This window comes from Monodelphis domestica, chromosome 1 (genome assembly GCF_027887165.1).
Source record: "Monodelphis domestica isolate mMonDom1 chromosome 1, mMonDom1.pri, whole genome shotgun sequence".
Classification (NCBI taxonomy): Eukaryota; Metazoa; Chordata; class Mammalia; order Didelphimorphia; family Didelphidae; genus Monodelphis; species Monodelphis domestica.
In genome coordinates, this window is record NC_077227.1 from 171888023 (window position 1) to 171906482 (window position 18460).

Consider the following 18460-nt stretch of genomic DNA (forward strand, 5'->3'; position numbering starts at 1 on the left):
TATTATCCCTAGTGATACACATTGTCATTGTCTTTAACTTAGTCATATCTGGATTATCTGTTTCCTATTTCTTTTTTGAACTTATTGTATAATTACATATTGTTTCCCAAAAGTTTGGACCAATTCTCAGCTCCACTGTCAGTGTAATAACATGCATGCTTATTTCACAGCTATACCAACATTAGATTTTGTCATATTTTTATTTGCTAATTTCAACTAATTGCCTACTATGCGTAAAGAGCTATGCTCGGTGCTAGAGATGCAAAGATAAAAATAAAATATTCTCTACCTTAAAAAAAAATTCTGAGACTTCTGCCAGACCCAAGAGGACATCAGTTTGTGAGACTACCTTTGGCCTTGTTCCTGAACCTACAAGTCTTCCCCTAATTTTATTATAATAATTAAAGATTAATTAGTATAGTTTAGAAAATAGACTTATAGGCAGAGAAATTATTTCTTAGTGGTGGTTTAGTACTCTGACTTTGGGTTTAAGATTAGATCATCCCAATTCCCTTCCCTTCCTTCCCTTAGCTTAAATACATAGTTATATTTATTTATCTATGTGTTTATTATTGTATATATTATTTTATGGGTCAATTCACATCTTTAACATAATTGTATTAATAGACCTATTTCTCATAGTATCTCAAACAATGACTATTGCTGGAGATTTTTGCTGCTATAATTACTAGTTTGATGAAGTAAGACAAACCATAAAGTTGTTTTAATTTGTATCTCTCTTATTGTTAATGACTTGGAACATGTTTTCAAATGATTGTTTTAGTTTGCAATGATTTTGAAATTAGCATAATTTTTAAACACTTATCTCTCTTTTAAACTCTTACCTTCTATCTTAGAATTGATAGTAAGTATCCATTCCAGTGTGGAAGAATGGTAAGGGCTAAGCAATTAGAGTTGTGACTTACCCAAGGTCACACAGCTAGAATGTGCCTGAGACCAGATTTAAATTTAGGACGTCCTATCTTCAGATTTGGCACTCTATCTTAATGAGCAACCTATCTGTTCCTAACCACTTATTTCTTGAGAAATAGCTCTTCATGTTACATACTTATAATTCCCTACATATCTTTGATATCAGAGTTCTTCCACTGATATTTGAATCAAAATTTTTTTCTCATTTGACAATTCTTCTTCAAACTTCATTGATTTCACTATTTTGTCTTTGATGATTTCCTCTATCTTTTGATTAAGCATTTTCCCTAACCCAGCAATGTTGTAAAAAGACATCTCCATTCTGATTTCCTTTTATTGATGTTATCTTTAATATACAGGTACCAGGACTATTTTAAACTGATTGTATAGTGATCTAAGATATTGCACTAAATCTGATTTCTTTAATTTTGGAAATATTTCTGTTCCCAAAGGCATCAGTTCTTCAAATATCATTTTGTTCTTGTGTTCATCAAAAGCCAAGCTACAATTTTCTCTTGTTCTGTTTAAAGCATTGCTCTATTTTAAATTAAGTTGTATCATTAATCTTATTTTATTATTATCAAATCCCATTAACATCTATGAATATTTTAAGAAATAATCATTGTTTTATTATTTATATAATTAAATATGCTAAAATTTTCCTAATGTTGAATGATCTTTATATGAATCATACTTTGTTATAGTCAATCATTTCCTAGATATGTTTCTGTAATCTCCTTTTTAAGTATTTGATTTAAAAAAAATGTTGTTTTAATATTCATTAGAGAAATTGGTCTATAGTTCTCTCTTATATTAGTTACTTATTTTCTCCTGGGTAATGATCTATATATGTTTTATTGATGTGTATTACTATTATACTACAAACACTTATAGATTATTACCAGTCCATGAGAGGTCTCTTAATAACAAAATAAAACAATTAAATAAAATTAACAATATGGTGTTACATATTAATATGATATAATATAAAATTAATAATATATCTGAAAGTATGAGAGAAAAAAAAGGGAAAAGGAGAAGAGTAGCTTATCCTGGAAGTTGTCTTGTAAAAGCATAATTTTATAAATAAGATGCCAGAAGAAAAAATGAAAGTTGTGTTCAGAAGGCCACAAAATGAATTGCAGGGATGCTGTTCCTTATAGGAAAGATGTCCACATCTACTTCCTGGCAGTGAGGTGATATTGTGGTTAGAGTATTAGGCCTAGAGTGGGAAAGATGAGTTCAAATCCTGTTCAGAAACTTACTAGCTATTTTATTCTAAATAAATTGCTTAACCTTTCAGCCTCAATTTCCTCATTTATGAAGTAAGGTTTATAATAGCACTAATCCTACAGGGTTGTTGTAAGGAACAGATGGATAAATTATGTAAAGTGTTTTTCAAACCTTAAAATCCTATGTAAATACTAGCTATTATTATGATGTGCATACTTTGAAGCAAAACCTATTCCCTTGTGTTAATTATATTTCACTTAGGATGTTGTTATAACAATAAAAATAATATAAATGAATTGTATTAAATAATCTGGTGAGTAAAAAAGCATATCTACTTTACACTAAATAAATTATCTGAACATTTTATATTATGTGAAACAGTCATGTGTATTATGACCTGACTTTCATCTTGGGGGGGGAGGGGATACTTTTTCCATTGCATGAATAAAATCTGTAGTGTTTGTGGCCTTTATGGTCTCATTAGATTACCTTCTTACTTATAAAGTGTTTGCTATTTTGTTAAGGCTTCATAATTCTGAGGCATGGACCTGGTAACACTTTGTTGACCTTATTTCCTCATTTGCAAGATGAGTACAATAATACCTGAATCAACTACATCACAATTCTGTGGAGAAGATAAAATACTCACTTAAAATGTGAATTAAAATTGTAAAGTTCTATAATAGATACATAATCTTAGATCTAGAACTGACCTTAGAATTCAGTTAGTCCAAATTTAAGATGACTCTAGAATGATTTGATAAGCTGATGATTCTCAACTTAAGTATTTTGCCAAAGGTCACATAGGCAGTAAATACTATTTCCACTACTTTATGCTCCATTCAATAGGAAGAAAGAATAGATTGAAAATTCTTGATAGTTTTTAATTACCTTACCATTGGCAGAATTGGAATGACTGATTTTAAGCAATAATTAAGAAGGAGAATTAAATGGAAAGGATCAGATTCTTGTCATATTAAGATGAGAGCTATAGAAAATAGTAAGTCAAGCCCACACATATGAGCACTCATAAGCATTAGGGTTTTTTATTTTATCTAGTACATTGCTGTCATTTTCCAGTATTTCTCTCTTCTCCATCACTACCTGCATATGGAATACTCTCTTGGAACAAATAAACCATATTTAAATATCGTTCAAGTCTAACAACATATTTCTTACCTGTGGGCCTCTGCCTCTCTTATAAAAGAGGAGAAAAGTGTGATGTATCAGCAGACCTCTGGAGCCAAGATGAATCAGATCTGAGTTGTGATGCCTTTTGGTATAAATATTAGTTTTAAATTATGAAAGAACTCATGTGAATCATTGGAATCCATTATAAACTTTTCTGTAAATTTCTGGAAGGAGATTAAGAAAGATATATCATTAGTATTGCAAGAGTGAGCAAAATTTTGAGTATACTTTCTACTGTTTCAGAGGACAAATTGATACCAAGTTAAAATATTATCCTCATTTTCTTTTGACAATCAATTGCTATTTAAATAAGATTAACAGCGGATCAGCTATGTGCTCAAGCCTAGAAATAGAAGGACCTGGGTTCAAATATGTCTTCAGATACTTTCTAGGTATGTGACCTTGGACAAGTCACTTGGTTTTCATTGATTAACTCTTACTGCTCTTCTGATCAGTATTGATTCCAAGAGGGCAGGTAAGAGATTAAAAAATAAGCCTAGAAGGATTCAAAAGAATTTAATCATTTTTTCTCTCTTTCCCAAACTCAGAAAGTATGCATATAGCCTTGAAGTTTGAGATTCATCTCTCAATAGCTTATATGTGGTAGACTCTCAGTGAATGTGTATTGAATTAAATTGAAATGAACTCTGAAAGTCATTTGAGACAGACTATTCTATATCCCTTCACAATATTCAAGCAATTAACAACCTGCATTAGAAAACATTAGTCTACTCAATCCTTTCTTTTGTAGACCTTGATTATGGAAACTTGAAGGGTCAAATGATTCCATTTGACAGGGGAAATGATTCCATTTGTCAGGGGAAATTTTCTTTCTAGCTCCTATGTCCAGGGCAAGAATACACTAAAATTGATGTAGGAGCTAAAGAATTTAAGTGGCAGTGTGGAGATCTGAATTGTAGTCAGTCAATATGTGTTTTTAGGTATCAATCACCCAATCTTTCTGGATCTCATCTTCTTCACCTGCTAAGTTAGGGTGATGGATTAGACAATCACTAAGGACACTAAATCTGAATCTATTCTCACTTTATACTTCCATATCACCTAATTTACTTTGTCTCACTTTATCATCTGTAGAATCAATGCCCCTCTGTCCACCAAGTAAAGATTTAATGTCTAAATCCAGTTTCTTCCCTAAAGAAGGGTAATTGTTTTTATTCTATTTGAAAGGAACATTTAGGGAAACCCAAGAATCTCAAAACCACAGCAAGGAGGATAAAATATTTTACTCCACTCTAGAGGCAATCAAAGTTGCTGTCAACTTAAAGGCCCACAGTTGTCTCCAATTTAGGGTATTCTCATTACTGATGGTAATCCAAACTGAAAACATGTACCATTCTTATGCTCCTAGTTTCCTCACCAATTCATTTGAACTGATGAGTGAGTATTGAGATTTTCACCTCTTAAATAGAGTGTCCTTTAATAATAACATATGGCTCCACCTGCCCTGGAAAAGCAGGGTACATATTTAATTTTGAGTCAGAATAGTGTGATGCCATCTTGTTCAATACTGAACTGGACTAACATGACCTGATAAATGTAACACTGCTTGCTAGCTACATTAATTTCACCCTAGTTCATCACTTTGCTCAGTGTGATGTGGCATTAAAAAAATCTTCATAAAATTCTTCAAAGTATGGTATCAGGAGGAAATGGAACAATCAGAGAAAGTGTACTTGTTCTTGAATAGGAGAAGGGGCCACATCTCTCTACATGACATCAAGAAACCAGAGATAAGCAAATGGACAGATTTCTCTTGATGCTCTGGTCTTGAGTTTAGAAATTGAGAAATTTATTAAGCAGTCAATATCAGATTTATATCAGATAGTAGTGCAGAAACCTGATTGTGATAGACAACAAAGGGACTACCACCAAATGTTTAGCAGATCATATCACCGATTTAAAGAATTTGGGATTATATTTTTAAGACTAGAGAATATATGTTTGATAAGCACACCATAAAAAAAAAGAATTTCACATTGAGACTCTAAGGGTTGGCTGGGATCTTGATCAAAGATCAGGAATCATCAGTACACAATATCACTACAGTTCTTCTTTATCAATACTAAGAATAAATAATTTGGCATTAAAAATATTCATTACCTTAGATTGGACATTACCAACATTTCTAAGAATATGTTCTTGCTTTTTATAATTTTATGAATTACTACATGTGAAGTGAATAACTGTTAAATCTCTGCCATAAAGTATTCTTTTTTTAACAGCTCCCCAGTGCATCTTGAATCCTACCTAAAAGAAGAACAAATTCATTTATTAGTAAGTAAATTAATAATAATGAGAAACAGCATTTCTCTGTAGACAAAAACTATGTCAGTAGTGTAGCACAAGAGCCATTATTTGTATTATTATTAATAATGTGTTAGTAGTAGCATTAGTAGTAATAGATAATATTTATGTAGAGTTTTAAGACTTGAAAAATATTTCACATAACATCTAATTTGATCCCCACAAAAACAAGTGAGATAGAAGCTATTATTATACCTATTTTACATTAATGAAACTAAGGCTAGGAATTTAGATTTCCTTGTTTTTATTAGCAAATGTTATCATTCATGAGAAACAGTATGGCAAAATGGATATTGGAATCTTGGAATTATAAAGACCTGATTTAGAGTTTTACCACGAACTTACTTTGTCAATGCTGGATAAGTTTTATAACCTCTCAGTTGCTCAAGACATTCAAGAGGATAAGTTTCAGAGAAGGGAATGGTCTTGGTCTGCCTTGTCAGGGGAAGTTACTCACTTGGAGAATTCCCTAGAAGATCAATGCTGAATGGTGACCAGAAATACAGTGTAAGAGATAGGCAATTGTGAAATTGGTTAGACTTGTCCCCTATCATCAGTGACAAGGGAAGATTACAGAAAAGATTGTCTACAACATTGGATCCACAAAAGGGCAAGTTTACAGTAAAAACCTTTTGGCTCATAGTATGTATGAAATCAATCATCCAAGAGAATAACACAAAATCAAGGTAGCAGACAATAGCTCATGAGGGATGTTTAATGGAGAGGTTTGCACATGGCAATATATCTGTCAAAGACCATAGCAATGAGGTAAGTTGCCTCACTGCCCCCCAAATAAATGGAGAACATTTGAGTCACGTCCCCATGAAGAAATGGTTCTTTTTCCCTGAGAAAATCTGAAATCATCTTGGGTGTAGTGACAGTAGTGGCACATGTCAAAAAAGGAGAGGTTGCCAAGGAGGAACTACATTAGAGAATGCAGATGGAAACTAAATATCACTATGACTACAACGAGGATGTTCCCCACTAGTGGTAGCAGAGAGGATGAAAAAGAACGACCACAAAAAAAAAAAAAACCAGAAAATCTGAAGTTTCCATGATCCAGAAATCCAAAAAATCTAATTCAGAAACTATGGATTTATTCACGAGATCCGTTAATCCAAATATCAGGTGCTTCTGATGTCCTTTAAAGGAAAAGAAATCACAAATGAATCATAGTTAGGATCTACTCTTGTATTATTTCCATTTGGTTCTATAATAATGCATGACTTAGGTGTGAGAAAAATAGTATTTAAACATTAGTACCTATAAATACTTCCATTACACTTTCAATTTTTTCATAGTTCATACCATTGTCTTATGGGTCAACAAGCTTTAAAATTAAATTCAGTACAAGAAATACTTGTGAAGTATCTGCCATGCCCAAAACTCTCTGAGTGTTTAATAGAATATGAAATGAACATTAGAAGGATTATAAACAGACATCTGAAACTAGCATGATCCAGGAAAACCTTGTAAAATGAATTCAGACACTAGAGATTGATTTATTAGTTCAATGGAGAGTCTCCTGATAGATGCAACAGAATAATTTTTTTCAAGTATGGTCAAGAACCAGAGCAAAGGATGTCAACAAAAATTGGATGATAGTAGGAGATACATTTACCAAATAAGGAGGGAAATCAATCAGTGATGAAAAGATTTTTGTGCCATGTTATAATCCTTACTGAATTGCCAAGCAATTCATAAGAAGGGTCATTTTAGGACACAAGCTCTCATCGATAGCGTTAAAAAGTTTGGTTAGCACCAGAAATAAGCACAGCTGCCAACAGAGTGTGCTCAGTGTGTTCAATTTGTCAGAAGTTCAACCAGAGTGTGTTTAAGCAAAAGGATTTTGGTGGCCAGCCTTTGGCTTTTATTCCTTTTGAACAATTGCAAATTGATTTTATCAGCATACCTAAAGCAGGGAGTTTAAATTCTGTCTGGTAATAGTAGATCGACTATCTAGATAACGAGAAAATTTTCCTTCTAGGAAGAATACTTCTAGTTTTGTGATTAAGATCTTGTTGAGGGAAATCATTTCAAGATTTGGTTTGCCGACTAAAGTTGATTCAGTCAGAGGCTCACATTTTACAGTCTCAGTTTTGAAACAAATCTATGAATCTTATGGAGTTATACCCAAATTTCATGTCCCATACCATCCACAGAGTTATGGACATGTTGAAAGACTTAATAGAGAAATTAAGGCCCTGATGGGAAAATTATGTACATAGACACATGTAAAATGGTCAGACATACTACCTCTGGCTCTTTTCTGCATATGCTCATGGCTGAGATCAGACATCCATACATCCCTGCATGAAATGGTATTTGGACATCAACCATTGCAAGCAAAAAGTTTTAAAACAGGTAATATCTCTATGCTTGGGGGTGGGGAAGCATTCAGATTGCTTCTTATATAGCTGAATTGCAGAATAGAATTAGGGAACTTCAAGACATGGGAATCTTAATGCAGGGGGGTCTATGGACTATGGACTACACAAGATATAGCTAGGTGACTCAGTTTACAGGAAAAACATTAGCAAGACATCTGCAACACAACAAAATTGGGTTGGTCCTTTCAAAGTAATTTTAACTACACCTTCAGTAATCAAAGTATTAGAGAAAGAATCGTGGTTCCATTGCTCACACATAAAAAAAACGTTCCTGAAGAAGAAGAGATAGCTGAGATATTTTCAACAGATAGAATGTCTACAGACAAGAAGTTTGCAGTCAGAAAGATATGGGAAGAGAACATTCCAGAAGAAGAGGTCTGAAGAGAGAAGTTAGCATAGTAGAATCAGAGATGAGAACAGCAGACCAGACGGTGACATGGTAACAGAGACTTTGCACAAGAATCCAACACAGAAGAGGAAGGCAGACTAAAAAGGGACATGAACTGTAAGAATTGTTCATCATTATAACAGTGCACACTTACACTTTAGTTACACACAACACTACATACTACAGCACCAAGGGAGCATGAAGATAGAAGACAGAGACAGAAGATGACAGCAGAAGAGGTGATTCAGACAATTTGGTAAGTATTTCTTTTCATGAAGCACGCACATATAGGACACACTGATCACAAACTGTTGCAAGATCTTATCCAGGTGATGGTGTCCATAGCAATAAATTTATATATATATGAATCACTTTGGAATATAACTGTAATAACTATACATAAAAGATACATAAGATATTATCTCCATTGGAATTTTGTTGTATTCCAATGAGGTAACATCAGGGAATACTGATGAGTACTTTGAAAAGAAAATTCTTCATGCTTTCTGCTTGTTTTTAAAGGGGGTGTGTGCAGTTTATCTTCCAAATATATACATAATGCAAATAGATTATAAATATATTGTACATACTTTGAAATATGATTTGTATATATTATAGATTAGGGAAGTTTGTAAATAGTGTAAGATTTGTACATATTTGTAAAAGTTTGTAAAAACTACAAATTATGTACAGAAAGATAGTGAATACATACAAAACTAGTTGTACATAGTGCTGTATATATTTGTGAAAAATTAGAATGTTGCAAAGTTAAATTTTAGGATAGTAGATTTGTTCTCAGTTTTATGTAGACAGTTTTTCATTTCCTATATTAGAATAGGATGGGATTTATCATAGGTAAAAAGTTTTTTTTTAATTGTTCAAATAGATTTTTTAATATACATTTTGCATCAGTTTCTCATAGTTAGGTAGACTCTTTTTTTGTAACAGCATAAGCTACATTGGTTTTCTGTAACTGTATTTTTCAAAGTTTGCAAGATTGTTATAAGGTTATTGTTTTTAGATAGGGCGTATGTAGTTGCATTAGAATGCAAGTTTGTTCTTTGTAACTGTTTTTGGAAAAGTTTGAAGTTTGCATTTTGGATTTCTATATTTGTAATGTTTTCATCTTGCAGGTTTGTTTTGTTTCCTTTGTTCTGTTTATTGTATTCTTTTCTATTACTAACATCCCTAGAGTATATTTAGCTTAGATAGGAATACAGCAAGAATAGGATAAACTAAGTGTAAGATAAGGAATTTGGTTTATTTTTTTTGATATTATAGAATAATAGTATAGGATAAGATGGGAAATTAAATATTTAGATTGATCAACTCTCAAGAATGGCCATTCTTGTCAGTGATCAAAAGCGGGGGGGGGGGTTATAGTGAGGAAATTAGGAAATGCTGATTAAGTATTGATTAAGATAAGAACTTTAGGGAAAGGGTCTCTGAGGCTGAAGACAAGACATGATGTTGTGCATGAGGTCAGACTTTGGAAGGAGAAAAACAGTTAAAATTCTGACAGTTGATCAGTAAGCTGAGAGTTGGTCCCTGGCTTTTGTTGGAGGCAGACTCAACTCAGCCTTGCTCTCTGGTGGCTACAGGAGAGAGAGAAAGCAAATCCATCTCAAGGTTTCTATTTGCCTGACCAGGAGAAATCATCTTGGAAAAAAAAATCTGTTAAATCTGCTGTGGTGGAGAACAGTTTTGAAGAAAGAAAGATAAAAGACCTCCTTTGCCTGGGCTCAGGACCATCCCAGAGTTACTCTCTGGTTAGACAGTCTGTGCCACATTAGGCTGTCTGAGTAGGTTTTACTTGGAGACATCTTTAATAATATTAAGTTAATTTTAATAAGGATTATAGTTAGGTTATAGTCGGATAGTGTTCTAGGGTTTTTTAGTTAAGTACTAAGCAGTTTCAGGGTAGCTGTAAGAACAGAAGAGTTTGTTGTGAGATGAATGTAGAAGGTGGGTGGATATAGTTCCCTTTTAGTGGTAAGGTGTCCTTGTTACTAATCCTTATATATACACACACCTATTAAATATAAATAAATAGAATTTTTCATGAATATAAAGTCTCCAAGCAAAGTATATACTGGCCTGATGAAGGGAAGTCACTTCTGGATTACCTTCTGAGGGGGAGCTGAAAGCTACATTTCTGAACAACAAAGTATTTTACCACAGCATCCTCTTCAACTGCAACACAGATAATCTCAATACTTCACTTTCAAGAGAAAGAAGGGAAGGCCATTAGCTTTGAATGAATCTAGTGTGACAAATTCATGTGAGGATATGGATAAAAGGGCCACAGAATAGAAATAGCAAATAGGTTTTGATCTGCATCACTGGAAGGAACATTCATACTGATATGATAAACAAATTCAATTGCATATGTACAAGGTACTATATTGGGTTCTGAGCATGGAAAAAATGAAAAAACCTCTATGTAATCTATGACAAACATTTTTCTCATCATAGTAAATATGTTAGAAAGTAAAAATAACTGTAATCAGTTTATAATGGGAAGAAATTTCAGAGATTAAGTTTAGCAATTTATTTTAAACATGAAGAAATGGGGTAGAGTTTTTTCTCTTTTGGCCATTGGTCCTTAGTTTTTCCCATTTTTTTTGCTTGCCAAAAAATATGGTGAAGCAGTTATGTATCTCTTGTCGTTATTCAGTTGTTTTTGTTATGTTCAACTCTTTTTAATTTAAAATTCTTACATGTCAATACAATTTTATTATTCATTTCTTACTTTTACAATCCATACTATCACCCTCCTTTTCATACCTTCCCCTTCCATAAGAAGGTAGGTAATATGATATAGATTGTATATATATATATATATGTATATATATATATATGTGTGTGTGTGTGTGTATAATAATACAATACATATTTTCATGTTTATCATGTTGTGAAACAAGATATATTTTGCTTACAGTAGAGAAAACTTCATGGAGTAAATAAAGGAAAGAATGGTATGTTGCAATCTGTATTCAAACTCCATCTGTTCCTTCTATGGTAATGGAAATCCTTTTTCATTATGAGTCACTTGGAGTTGTCCTGGATCCTTGTATTGCTGGTAATATTTGTCATTCATAGTAGATCATCATACATTATTATTGTTACTGTGTATAATGCTCTCCTGGTACTGCTCACTTAACTTTACATCACTTCATATAAATTCACTTATTTTATGATAGTTTTGTTTGTCATTTCTTATGACACCATAACATTCCTTTACATTCATATACCAAACTTTCTTCCATTCCCAAGTTAATGGAAATCCCTTCCTTTTCCATTTCTTTGCCACCACAAAAGAGTTGTGTTCCTTTCCCCATTTTAAATCTCTTTAGGATAGATACTTAAAAGTGACAATTCTGGGCCAAAGGGTATGCACAATTTTATGACTCTTTGTACATGGTTCCATATTGTTCTCTAAAATAGTTGTGTCAGTGCACAGTTCCACCAACAATGTATTAGTGTCCAATTTTTCCACATCCCTTTCAACATTAATCATTTTTGTCATGTTAGCCAGTTAGGTGAATGTGAGGAGATACTTCATAGTTTCGTTTTAATTTATATTTCTCTACAGCACCAAGGGAGCGTGAAGATAGAAGACAGAGACAGAAGATAGCAGCAGAAGAGGTGATTCAGACAATTTGGTAAGTATTTCTTTTCATGAAACACGCACATATAGGACACTATATAGGACTGATCACAAATTGTTGCAAGATCTTATACAGATGATGGTGTCCATAGCAACAAATTGATATATATGAATCACCTTGGAATATAACTATAATAACTATACATAAAAGATGCATAGGATATTATCTCCATTGGAATTTTATTGTATTCCAATGAGGTAATATCAGGGAACACTGATAAGCACTTTGAAAAGAAAATTCTTCATGCTTTCTGCTTGTTTTTAAAGGGGGGTGTATGCAGTTTATCTTCCAAATACATACATAATGCACATAGATTATAAATATATTATACATATACCCTTAGACATTATTGCAAATAGCTCAGAACCCTAAACACAAGAGTCCTGGTAATAGCATTTTCCCATAAACCACCAGCCTGATTCTAGTTTAGCCCCTGAAGCAGTGCTGGTGAACCTTTCTAAGATTGTGTGCCCAAACTGCAACTTCAAGCTGTCTATGAGCCCCTGGCTTTACCCCAGACAGCAGAATGAGGAAGTGCTCTTATTTGGCTGCTTGACAAGAGGGGTGGGGTATGTGAAAAATGTCCTCTGGCACTGTGGAGAGGGAGAACAGAGCAGCCCCCTCCATGTGCCATACCTTCACCAACATAGCTCTAAAGCCATCTTTGAAGGGATAAATTACAAGGAGAAGGGGCCAACCTTCCTTTTCATATTTGACAACAATTGCTGACCTTCTATAAGCAATAAGAAAATAAGACTAAGATCTCCAAAAATGGGAATATTCCAATCTAGATCATAGTTCCTGCTTCTAGTCCTTGTAGCCATCATCCAGTGAAGCAACTCCTGTGGCAAAAGAACAAGTCTTTTGCATGAACTGCCATTCACATGGCAGGCAAATCAACTTAGTTGCAGGCATCCATAGAGGGAGCCAGGAAGCAGACAAACCATAACATCACCATCATTGCCTACTACCAATCTGTAAACCTCAAAATTTCTTAGACTTATAAATGTTGGAAATTTCACCATTGGGAAATTTCATACTTGAAAAATTTCCTATTGATAGTGGGTCTTGACTATTGGAATGTGAACCCCATTGGCATGGGAGGTTCCTTCTCCTACCTTCTTAAGATTACTTTAGGACAGAAACCTTTTGCTGAACAATGGAAAGGACTTTGACCTATGCTTAAGCATAGAACAGGAATTTCTTTGAGTCATGATTGATTTTAGAATTGATACAATGGAGATACTTGGAATCAATCTCCACCCTATTCAGTCCTAACAGGATTGAGTAAGGGCTGCAGCCTAGATCAAAATTTAATTATTCCAATCTCTACCCTACTCAGGTTAACAGGATTTAGAAAGGGCTGCAGCAAAGGATCAAGATTTAATTATTTGAGAATATGACCTTCAACAGACATGTGCAAAAGCCAGAGACCTCTGGGCGGTCCTGGGATTAAGCTAGAGCCTCCATTGGCACAGGGAAATTGATGGACAGGTGATTGGTAGATGTGAGGACTGAGGGGAGGCAACTTGGATGGTTTCCTTAAAGATAGGGGAGTCTGAAGACTCGGGGTGGTGGTTGAGAAGTTGGTCTGAGTGGTTGGTTTGTGCTCTGAGAAGCTTGCTCTGAAGGAAGCTGAAGGTGGGGGCCTCTGAGACTGTTTCTCCATTTTGGTCACGTGAGTAATAGGGACTGATCTCTTTTCTTTGCCCCAGCTATCTAAGAGCTTGGGCCTTTTGGCCCAGCCTAAACAGAAGGGGTATTTAAGCCCTATTCCCTTCTCTCCCTTTTCTCTCTCTCTATCTCTAATTCCTTTCTTCCTCCTATTGTAATTAAACTCCATAAAAGATTGACGGCTGACTTAAGTTTTCATTTAGGAATTACATAGCTGAATTCCTTGGCGACCTTAAATTAATATATATCAGTCTTTTAAAAGTGATTTCCTTGTCACAAATCTTCCTATAGATTTTAATAGTGACAGCAGACCCTAAACTCAAGTCTTTTCAAAAGCAATGTTTTTAGCCCAGCATCCTCAGCCATCATCCTATGAACCAACTTGCATTGAGATACAGTCTTATAGTTGCTCCTGCAGGTGCTACTACTGAGTTAGTGAAGATCCAAAAAAGAAAGTTCTTATCACCAAAGTCCTTGGTGCCATTAAATGATGATAATTTTATCAGGGGAAATAATTTTTGAAAAGAGGCCACATACTTTGCCACTGCATCTTAGGGACCATGGGATATTTCCACTTGACTCAAAGCTGAAACCTTCATGTTCTATAGTGTTTTCCACTGGAGTACCTGGAGAGCAAAGGACTCTTTTGCTTTTCTTATTATATCCCCAGAATTTAGTGTAGTGTTTTGCACAAAGTGCTTCAAAAATGTTTTATTCATTCATATTTGTAAAACACTTTGTAAACTTTAAAACATCATATAAGTACTAGCTATTATATTTGTTTCAACCCTATTGCTTAGCTCCATCTGTGCAGATGTTTGTGTTTGCAAATTTAAGATTGATAAAACTTCCAGGGCCATAAATACTTGTTTTGACCAAAACACAACTGCATTTTTTCTAGCATATACCCACTTCTCTACAAATTCTCTCTAGTTCTGTTGAGGGAATCACTATTTTTGCATTATTCAATATTTGTAATCTCAGTGTTATCCTCAAATTCTCAGTATCCCTCACCCCATAGTCAATCAGTTGCCAAATCCAACCATTTCTACCTCTACAACATTTTCCATCTGACCCTTTTCCTCTGTTACTCATAAAGTCACCACAAAAGTTCAGGCCTTTATCCATTCTCATCTGTACTATTGCAATGGATTCCTAATTGTTATCCATGCTTCACGTCTCTTCCCACTTCAATTAATTCTCCACATTCCACACTGATTTTCCTTAAGGAAGGATCTAACCATATCATTTCCCTACTCAATAAAATGTCCCTATTGCCTCTAGATAACACAAATTCCTCTGTTTCACTTTTGCAGTCCTTCAGAATTTCTCCCTAACCTCTCTTTCTAGTCTAATTATAATTTTCCCCTTCTGATACTCAGTTGTATAGCCAAACTTGCCTTATATCTATTCTTCATACATGACACCCTGGCTCCCATCTTTGTACCTTTGCAATGACTATTTTTCTTGCTTGGAATCCACTGATTTTTCACCTCTGCCTCATGGAATATCTCATTTACTTCAAGATACAGCTCAAATACTCCCTTCTACATGATGTCTTCCATCATTCTCTCTAATTGATAGGGGTCTCCCTCTGTGTCCCTCTTGAATTTAATTTATATTTATAACGTACTTATTTATAAATGTACAAATTTTCTCCCCAATAGAAAGTAGATTATCTAAAATTAAGATTTCTTTTATTTTTGTCTTCATATCCCCAGCAGTTTGCAGAGTGTCTGAAATGTAGTACATTCTTAATACATGACCTATTGGTTCATTGATTGATAGTGTATCTGAATTCTATTCTGTATCTATTTATGATTTGTTTTTAATTGTTATCATGTCCAAATTGATAAGTTTATATTGCATTTTATATAGTGCATAGAGAATTGCAGTCATAATTAGAACAACCTAGATTTAAGTACTCCTTTCAACACATATTGGCTCTAGGATATTGCCAAAATAATTCATCTTCTTAGTGTTACCAAAAACTCACTAAGATTAGGAAATGTGACATGTAGCAACATGTATCATCAGTAGAAAAAGTTTCCCCATCTATCAGTTCCTGGTTCAATAAAATCATAATATTTGCAAATGGACTTAAGAGGCTATCTATGACAACTTTTTCATTTTAGAGCAATTGGCTTTGAGTCAGGAAGACCTGAGTTCAATTCAGCCTTAGACTGACTTACTTAATATGACCCTGGCAAGTCACATAGCCTCTCCATGCCTCTGTAAAAGGGGACAGGGGATAATAATAGCACAAACTTCACAGGATTGTTAGGAGGATCAAATAAGATAATATGTGTAGAGAGTTTAGTACAGTGTCTATTATATAGGAGGCACTAAATATGTATTTCCTTCCTTTCCCTTCTCATATATGAAGTCTCTCTGGGTGTGCATGTAGGTAGGTAAGGGACTTCCCCAAGTATTTGAATGCTGGTTTATTCATTCCAGAGCCAGTATTCTTTTTTTGGCCAGTATTCTTCTTACTATACCTATTCACCAGATGTCAGATTGGATAATAAGATATAAGAAGTTTACCTTATTTTATGTTTTGGTTTCCTTTAAGCACAGTGGTTGAAAGAGCCTTCAGTCCCCAGGTCTGAACAGTTCTGTTGTTTTTTGTTTTTTCAGATAGAGAAGAATTAAAATATTTGTGCTTAAAAATAAATGACTCCAAATTTGAGGACCAACATAGAATATCAGGTTTAACTCTGAAAAAATGTTGCTGAAAATATACACTCATTTAAAAAATAATTTTATAGATGATTAAATAGACCCAGATACATGAAATAACTTATATGTGAGCAAAATCACTGCTAATGAGTAAGCTCAGACATAATGTTACAATATAAAGACAATCAGATCATAACTGGATATGTTTTAGAGATGTAATAGTCACACAAAGAACTTCCCATTGTGTATAAGCTTTTGGATGACAGTAATAAGTCAATTGCTTTTTACAGAGGCTAGTATAGGATGATGTATTAAGTACCATTAGACAATGATGCTTTTGAAGCTAATGATTACAGTGATGATGTGTGGCAACTAAGAGGTCCGTATGCAATTCACATGCTGATGTTTCAGTCTTCTTATAGCTCTCTTCATATCTTTGTTTCTGAATGTGTAGATGATTGGATTCAAAAGTGGGGTAAAAATGGTATAAAACACAGAAAGAGTCTTATCTGTTGAGATGCTGCTGAAGGGCCACACATAAATGAAGATACATGGTCCAAAGAAAAGAACTACCACTGTAATGTGTGCAGACAGAGTGGACAAAGCCTTGGAGGATCCACTAGAGGAGTGAAGTCTAATAGTAACTAATATGATGCTATAAGAGATGAGTAAAAGGATGAAACAGATGAGTGAGAGTAGTCCACTGTCTGCAATCACCAACAGCTCTAAGATATAAGTATCAAGGCAAGCAAGCTTGATCACCCGAGGAAGGTCACAAAAAAAACTGTCCACAATGTTGGGACCACAGAAGGGCAAGGTCACTGTAAAAACCATCTGGCTCATGGTATGCACAAAACCAGTGGTCCAGGAAAGCAGTACAAGCCCAAAGCAGGCACGATGATTCATGATGGTTGAGTAATGAAGGGGTTTGCATATGGCTATATATCTATCAATTGCCATAGCAACAAGTAGCATCATTTCACTGCCACCAAAAAGGTGGAGGAAAAACATCTGGGCCATGCAACCCTGATAGGAGATGGCTTTGTGCTTACTGGCTAAGTTATGGATCATTTTGGGAGTGGCAAATGAGGCTAGGGACATATCAATGAAGGAGAGGTTTGCCAGTAGGAAGTACATGGGTGAATGAAGATGAGAGTTAAAGATCACAGTAAGGATAATAAATAGGTTGCCAAATACAGTGACTGTGTAGATAATGGAAAAAAATACAAAAAAGAAAATCTGCAACTCACGAGACTCAGTGAGTCCCAGCAAAATGAATTCTGCCACCATTGAGAAATTTCTCTGTTCCATTGATTCAACTCTTAGTGTCTGATCTGACATTATCTGAAAGAAAGACAAACAGGAAGCAATCACTTCTCTATAAATAGAAATTAGCATTCATATTTTAAACAAAAGTGTCTAAATATTTAATCATGCATTTTGAATAAGATAGGGTCCAAAACTATTGGTGTTTGAATACTCTAAGATTTGTGTTATTTACATTTAGACATCTATGTACTTGAATTTATAGATAGTAAAGCTGAAAGCAACCTTGCTTAGTCTTAGATCTTCTGCCAGGTGAGGTATAACTATTTCTATTATATAGATTTTACCTGTTTTACATCAATAACTTGAAGGTAAACTTAGATTCATGCCCTGATTTTCAAAATGCGCTGATTTCTGAAATGTAGATACTCAAGCTGAAAATTTAGGTATTGGTTCTCACAAGCTCATGTGATTAGCTTTAGAACACCCCTACCTGTAGTCCTCATTTGAAGAGGGAGTAACTAACTATACCAAAGGATTCACAGCTCATTTGAAGCATTCGAGCATCAAAGATTTTTTAACCAGATCTATGATTTGATCAGTATCAGAAACTCTCAGTGAGTAGATTCCTTTATTAATGTGGGCCCTTGTCTTTGATTTAGAGACTTAGATTAATGCCTGAGGCATATGAAGTGATTTACCTAGTTCCC

General features: G+C 34.3%; 1 protein-coding gene and 1 pseudogene across 1 annotated transcript; both read right to left on the reverse strand.

Moving 5' to 3' along the window:
- Positions 1-5641: 5641 nt before the first annotated feature.
- LOC103096553 (olfactory receptor 4L1-like) lies at positions 5642-8022 on the reverse strand (annotated as a pseudogene).
- An 8834-nt stretch (positions 8023-16856) lies between these two features.
- On the reverse strand, positions 16857-17825 carry LOC100028785 (olfactory receptor 4K13-like). The gene has a single exon (XM_001378687.3). It carries the CDS (start codon positions 17823-17825, stop codon positions 16857-16859), a length of 969 nt encoding a protein of 322 aa, XP_001378724.3.
- Positions 17826-18460: the final 635 nt, after the last annotated feature.